Source organism: Nicotiana sylvestris, chromosome 6 (assembly GCF_000393655.2).
Source record: "Nicotiana sylvestris chromosome 6, ASM39365v2, whole genome shotgun sequence".
NCBI classification, from domain to species: Eukaryota; Viridiplantae; Streptophyta; class Magnoliopsida; order Solanales; family Solanaceae; genus Nicotiana; species Nicotiana sylvestris.
The window spans coordinates 20,860,659-20,868,961 of NC_091062.1; the positions used below are offsets into that span (position 1 = coordinate 20,860,659).

Consider the following 8,303-nt stretch of genomic DNA (forward strand, 5'->3'; position numbering starts at 1 on the left):
CGGCTCAGCTAGGGTTCCGGGTGTTTCTGGTGGGGTGTTGAGCAGAAGGGGTTCTGAGGGGAGGGACAGATTTTGGACACTTGAATACTCCCAAGGTTTTAGTTCTGAGCTATTCGATCAAGGGAAGATCAACGGCTCAGATCAATACTGATCGAAACGACGTCGTTTCATTTGGGGGGGATCCGGACCGGGTCAGGCATGGGTTGGGCCGGGTATTGGGTGGTTTCCGTTTGGGCTGGGACGGTTGGATTGGGTTTGAGCCCAGATTTAGGTCTTCTTTATTTCTTTCTTTTTCTTTTCCAATTCCACAATTCTTTTCCTATTTCCAAAATTAAAATAAACCCTAAATTAATTAATAATAATTTTTAAACTAAATTATCCTACCCAATTAGATTAATCACTCATCATGGTATTTACAATAACTAACTAAATCCTAAATTTAAAGAAATATTATACAATTCAAAATTAAAAAGTAAAATGCAAAATGAATTATTTTTGTGATTTTCATTTTTTATAAAACAAATTAATTTGCTAATTAATCTAAAAATATAAAATTAAATCCTAAATGCAGATTCAACATATATTTTTGTATTTTTCATGAATTAAATAACATAAACGTGCACAGACAAATGCAAATAATTAACAGAAAATGCTACGAAATCCAACAAAATTGCAAACACTGAAAGAAATTATTTTGTTTTGAATTTGTTGGAGTAATACATATAGGGAAAAAATCACGTGCTCACAATACTTCTCTCTTGAAGCTTCTGAAGTTTCACCATGGGAGCTCAAGGTTATCTGTGCCTTCTTCCTCTTTACACTATTCATGCAATTTATCTGTTCTAGTGGCTATATCATCTGGTACTGATTTGAACATTGGTTAATTGTGTTTTAGTTCTGCATTTTAAACCAACATATGGTAGTAGGTTTTAGTTGTCATTGTAGTCCAGAGATCTATTATTAACAAGTTCAAATTCTTTGAGTTTTCAAATGCCGAGGTTGCAAAATGAGTTTTTGAGTTTTTTGTTGTATTGGGAAAAATCAAGTTAATGTAACGAATTTTGTGGTGACATGTCATGACACGTAGACTAGTAAAAGAATGACAGTTGGCGAAGAATAGTTGAAGAGGCAGGAGCTTTAGCAGGAACGTGTAAAGATCCAAGAAAGCTAGAAGGGACAGGTGCTCGAACCTCTTCATATTCTAAAGAGGCATCGGAAGAATGAACCTAAATAGCAAAAGGGGTATAGATACGTATTATTGGTAATTAATAGGCCTTAATTACGGAAAACGTTATAGAATCTGTGTTAAAACACTTACGATTGCCAATTATAACGTTATAAAATGCCATTAATTGTACATAATGACACCATTATGAAAGGAGAAAAACGTATTACTTAGAAATAGCTATAAAAGTGAGGAATGAACATTTGTAAGGGCACAAAATACTATTGGAATATATTGATTTACTTTTCTTTCTATTCAGCTATTATTTACACCAATTATTTCTATTTCTACTTTTTTTTGGCAATCCGCGAGGCAAGCACCTAGGGCTAGTTTTTATTAATAAAAGAAAAGAAAAATACAACAATTGGGAAAGTACAAATAAGGGGGACAATAGCACCGGTCTTGTTACCCATATACCTTGGCTATATAATCACTCCTCTGAGCCTCACATTGCCTTATGATGGCAGCCTCATGTAGAAGATTCATGGTGTAGCTGCCGACAAAGTCTCATGAGGGCATATAATCTCATAGCCGAGTGGATATTTTTCCAGAGGCATCGAACCAAGGCAACACAAACCGGGCAACACAGCCTCGTGTGGATATTTCTACTTGATTATCAGTAACACAAGTTCTTCTAGAAACAAGCTTTGACCGAAATTCTAATTCTTGGTTAAACAAATTGATTCCGTTACCGCGAATCTGATAATCGTATGCTTTCCAAATCAATTCTTTTATCAAAATCAATCATGTCGAATGTCAACGATAATAACTAACACAATTTACCACTCCAAGATCATAGTATCAAATGAACGAACAAGATGATATAACCCCATCTCCTTCACCACAACATTCTCAGCGGAAATCACGAGAGGGGACTCCAAACAAATTTGAATCGTATGAAAATGACAAAGTTGCAAACGAACAAGCTATCGATGAAGCTCTCAAAAAATTAATTGCTCAACAGGTCAATCACGCTCTCCAGAATTTTACCAGCCAGTTGCTGGTTGTGCCGCCAATACCAACTCCAAATAACAACACATTGGAAAACCCTCATTCTGGACTCGTTAATTCAGGAAATGGTGGAACTCCCAGCGAGTCTCGTGATGGAGAACCAAGTAAGACAGTTAATTCTGATTTACAAAATTTAGTATTAACTTTGCAAAAACAGATCAAGGAGCAAAGTGACCGCATAGAGCAAATACCTGGAGTACCACCTGTGATCAAGGGAATAGATATGGACAAATATTCACAACAACCTTAGAAGCTAAGTGCTGCTCCTCTACCAATTCCGAAGAAGTTCAAGATGCCCGATATTCCAAAATACGATGGAACAACTTATCCTCGAGACCACGTAACTACATTCACAACCGGTTTAAAGGGCAACGACTTGACTAAACAAGAAATTGAATCAGTATTGGTCAAAAATTTTGGTGAAACACTTACTAAGGGAGAATTAACATGGTATTCTCTTTTACCCGAAAATTCTATAAATTCTTTTGTTGAGCTTGCAGATTCATTTATTAAAGCACTCTCGGGAGCTCAAAAAATCGAAAAAAGAATGGAGGATATTTTCAAAATAAAGCAAGGAGATTCAGAGTTACTCAAAGAATTCGTAGACAGATTCCAGCGTGAAAGGATGGCGTTGCCACGCTTACCTGATAACTGGGCGGCTATGGCGTTTTGCCAGTAATCTAAATGAGAAAAGTTCAGAAGCCACGAGATGACTCAAGGAAACTCTACGTGAATTTCCAGCAACAACTTGGAATGATGTTTACAACAGATACAACACGAAGTTGCGGATAGAAGAAGATACCATCACTCGGTCTCAAAAAGAGGAGAGGGTAAGTTCAAGATGTACTGAAACTGAAAAAAGGTCTGGTAAAAATAGGCACGAGCCATACATGGGACCAACAGGAAGAGACTCGCGTTCAAAGCAGGATAACTCAAGGTACGATCATAGATCGAGAGATAGATAATCAGGTTCATCGTCAAGGTTTGGAAAAGAGTGAAATACGTGACAGACACGAGATGATGATAGAGGCTCGAAGGCGAAGTTTGGCGGGTACAATTTCAATGGTAGCACTTCAGAGTTAGTAGCAATATTAAGAAGCATGAGAGATAAGGTGCGACGGCCAAAGGAAATGAGATCAAATCCGAACAGGCAAAATCCTGATTTTTGGTGCGAGTTTCATAATGATCATGGTCACAAAATGGCGGATTGTAGACTGCTACAAGGTGAAGCTGCCCATTTGTTAAAGCAAGGATATCTAACCAAATTGTTTAGTGAAAAAGGTAAGCAATCGTATATGAAAAATAGGCAGGATCCCCCTATATCTCCTTCACCAAAAAGGACTGTTAATGTTATAAGCAGAGGAGAAGAAATTAATGGCGTGACATATACGGTAGCCAAGAAAGTTTCAAAAATTACAGTCACACACGGGAAGCGAGTTCGACATGTTTTGGAAGAATAAGGTATTACATTTGATGATGCAGATGCAAATGGCGTACTAATCCCACACAATGACGCACTGGTAATATCTTTACTTGTACATGACACTAATGTGAAATGAGTTTTGATTGATCCAGGTAGCTCCGTGAACATCATTTTGCCAAAAGTGGTAAACGAAATGCAAGCTGAAGATAAGCTAATACCCAAGGCGCATACCTTATTTTGTTTTGACAACTCGAGCAACGTAACAAAATGGGAGATAATACTCACCACTTTCATAGAAGGAGTTGTCAAAGACACGAAATTTCAAGTGGTAGAGATGGACATGGCTTACAATATGATTCTCGGTAGACCATGGATTCACGAAATGGATGTTGTGCCATCTACCCTACATCAAGTTATTAAATTCCCTTCATAATGGGAGATACGACAAATCCTTGGTGATCAACAAATGTCTAGGAGCATCAACTCCGTAGCAGGTTCAAGCGCAAAAACGAAGAAAATAACAATTACAGAATCCAGTTGAGGATGCTGCAACACAAGCCTCAACTGAACACGGGAGAACAGATGTAGACTCGAGGCCCGATTCCATCTAAGAACCATAGGAAAATGAAAACATCAAAATGACGATTGATGAATTGGAAGCTGTAGAACTATTCGCACCTTGGCCTAAAAGGAAAGTCTACATTGGGGCCAACCTAAGCCACGAAATGAAAGGTAAGTTGACTGAATTTTTGAAAACTAACGTGGATTATTTTGCTTAGTCCCATTTTGATATGACAGGAATACCTCCGGAAGTAATGACTCACAAGTTAAATGAAGATCCATTATATCCGAAAGTCAAACAAAAGAGAAAAAAATAGCGAGGATCTTTAAAAAATCAGGCGATTCAAGATGAGGTACAAAAACTTTTAAAATTGGGTCTATCTGCGAGGTAAAATATCCAAATTGGTTAGCTAATACTATAATAGTACCTAAAAAGAATGGTAAGTGGCGAGTTTGTGTAGATTATACTAACCTAAACAAATCTTGTCCTAAAGATTCTTTTCCATTATCGCATATAGATCAACTAATTGATGCTACTGTAGGACATGAATTGTTAAGTTTTTTAGATGCATATTCAGGGTATAACCAAATCAAAATGAATCCTATAGATGAGGAAAAAACTTCATTTATAACAGACAATGGGACTTACTGTTACAAAGTAATGCCATTTGGTCTCAAAAACGTTGGAGCCACTTATCAAAGGTTGGTGACCAAAATGTTTCAAGAACATTTAGGGAAAACCATGGAAATTTATATAGATGATATACTGGTCAAGTCACAACAAGCAGGGGATCATATCCAACACTTGTCTGATACATTTCAGATTCTTCGTAAATTTAACAGGAAGCAAAACCCCGAGAAATGTGCATTTGGCGTTTCGTCAGGTAAGTTTTTGGGATTTCTTATTTCTAATCGTGGCATTGAAGTAAATCCCGTGCATATTAAAGCTATTGAGGAAATTCTTGTTACACTTACAAGTAAAAAAGAGGTACAGAGACTGACGGGAAGAATAACATCCTTGGGAAGATTTATTTCCAAATCATCAGAAAAATGATTTAGGTTCTTTTCAACTCTAAAAAAGCAGGATCAGTTCGAATGGTCTGAGGAATGTCAACAAGCGCTTAAAAATTTGAAAGAATACTTGTCAAATCCACCGATGCTTGCGAAACCAAAAGATGGGGAGAAACTACTCATCTACCTTGTTGTTTTAGAAGTAGCGGTGAGTGCTATTTTAGTTCGTGAAGACCAAGGTAAACAATCTCCAATTTATTATGTTAGCAAGTCATTATTAGATGCTGAGACTCGGTATCAACAATAACAACAACAAAGACCCAGTATAATCCCACAAGTGGGGTCTTGGGAGGGTAATATGTACGCAGACCTTACCCCTACCCCGAAGGGTAGAGAGGCTGTTTCCAGGAGACCTTCGGCTAAAAAAAAGCAACAGGAGCCGATATATTAGTACCATAAAAATTCATAATACAATAACAGCAATATAAGAGATATGAAATACCGAATACGAAATACGAAATAAATGGTTGGTATAGTAAAACTAGCAGGTAAATCCCTGCATCAATAGACGACCAATTATATTCTTAGTCTAACTCCTAACTAGCTAGTCTCACTCTATTGTGCTATAGAAATATTCACAACTTTCCCTTAACCTACAACCTTAATGCTCGACCTCCATAATTCCCTGTCAAGGGCCATGTCCTCAGTAATCCTAAGTCGCGCCATGTCCTGTCTGATCACCTCTCCCCAATACTTCTTAGGTCGCCCTCTACCTCTACGCTGAGACTCGGTATCCTCATCTAGAAAAACTTGCACTTGCATTAATTATGGCATCTAGGAAATTAAGACCTTATTTTCAATGTCATCCCATCTATATAGTAACTGTCTATCCCCTACGTAATATATTACATAAACACGAGTCATCAGGCAGGTTAGCCAAGTGGGCCATAGAGCTGAGTGAATATGACATTACGTATCAACCTAGAACTGCAATAAAGTCACAGGTGTTGGCAGATTTTGTGGCAGATTTTAGCCAATGGATGCAACTAGAAGCAGAAAAAGAATTACAGGTATTTAATGGGTCTAATCCAGGAACTTGGACTTTATTTACTGATGGTTCATCGAATGTGAAAGGGGCAGGTCTAGGAATTATTTTGGTACCACCTACGGGAGAAACCATACGACAAGCCATAAAATGTTACCCTATTACTAACAATAAGGCAAAGTATGAAGTTGTGATTGCAGGTTTAGAACTGGCATGCGAGTTTGGCATAGAACAGGTCGTAATCAAAAGCGATTCACAGCTCGTAGTTAACCAAATGCTGGAGATTTATACTACCAGAGAGGGAAAAATGCAGCAATACCTGGAAAAGGTACGTGATCTGGTTAGGCAATTCCAAACCTGGAAAGTCGTGCAGATACCAAGAGAAGAAAATGCTGAGGCAGATGCCCTAGCTAATCTTGCATCTGCGGCAGAAGTGACAAATGATAAAAATGCTTCTGTAATTCATTTATTTCATTCAATACTTGATCAAGACAAAAACGAGGTAAATTTCAATAATTTAACTTGGGATTGGAGGAACGAGATTGTCACTTTTTTGTAATATTGAATTGTCCCTAAATATAAGAAAAGGGCTCAAGCACTTTGCCAAAAAGCTGTGCGGTACTCTTTAAAGCAAGGAAATATTTATCGTAAAATGTTCGGTGGTCCCCTATCAAGATGCCTCGGACCTTCTCAAAAAGAGTATGTAATGAGATAAATACACGATGGGCATTGTGGAAATCACGCGGGAGGAATATCCTTAGTGAAAACCATGATTAGAGCCGGTTATTATTGGCACAAAATGGAAGAAGACATGGAAAATTTTGTGGCTAAATGTGATAAGTACCAAAGATACGGTAACGACATTCATAGACCTGTTGAATTATTACATCCGGTCATTGCACCGTGGCCTTTTATGAAGTGGAGGATGGATATCGTGGGACTACTACTACAAGCCAAAGTCAAGGTAAGATTTTTGCTAGTACTCACTGATTACTTTACTAAGTGGGTAGAAGCAGGAGCTTTTAAACATGTATGAGAAAAAGAGCTCAAAGATTTCATTTGGCAAAACATCATATGCTGATTCGGTGTACCAAAGAAAATTGTATGTGATAATGGCCCGCAATTTATAGGCACGCAAATCACAGAATTTTTTCAGAGTTGGCAAATTAAAAGGAATACTTAAATGCCTTACCATCCGGTGGGTAATGGACAAGCTGAATCAATGAATAAAGTCATTATCAAGAATCTGAAGAAAAGGTTGGAGGAATCCAAAGGCAATTGGCCAAAGGTGTTACCTGGAGTCTTGTGGGCTTATCGAATAACCACTAAAATAAGTACGGGGGAAATACCATTCTCACTTATATATGGAGCTGAAGCCGTAATCACAGTCGAGATAGGGGAGCCAAGCATGAGATATACACAAACAACCGAGGAGTCAAATGAAGAAGAAATGCGAATAAACCTAGATTTACTTGAAGAGAGGAGGGAAGCTGCATTAATAAGGATGGCAGCGCAAAAACAAGTTATGGATCGATACTATAACCGGAAAGCTCGTCTCAGATACTTCAAGATTAGGGACTTCGTACTCAAGAAAGTTTTCCAATCAATGAGGGCAGCTAATGCATGAAAGTTAAGACCAACTTGGGAAGGACCTTATAAGATTCACGGTATCGCAGGAAAATGAGCATACGAACTAGAAACAATGGATGGCAAGATTCTACCTTCACATTAGAATGTTGTTCATCTAAAGAGATACTATTTCTAAGAAAAGGAAATACCCACGGGCAAGTACCCTCATTTTAAACTTTTTGAATTGTTAAAATTTTACTAACAATTTTAGATGATAGGCAAAAAGCTAGCCCGCACTAAATGATGAATTACGACCTGCAAGACACATGAAAAAAATATTATTCCCGGTCTAGGGTTACAACTATTCTGATATAAATTTAAATGGGTTAAGCAGTCATCATCTAAAATCGTACCTCCGAGTCCCGTATTTTTTCTTTTTAGGAAAAGGACCACATGGA

General features: G+C 37.7%; 1 protein-coding gene across 1 annotated transcript; it reads left to right on the top strand.

The window, feature by feature from the left end:
• Positions 1-7,459: 7,459 nt before the first annotated feature.
• On the top strand, positions 7,460-7,903 carry LOC138870350 (uncharacterized). The gene has a single exon (XM_070148147.1). It carries the CDS (start codon positions 7,460-7,462, stop codon positions 7,901-7,903), a length of 444 nt encoding a protein of 147 aa, XP_070004248.1.
• The last annotated feature ends 400 nt before the right edge of the window (positions 7,904-8,303 follow it).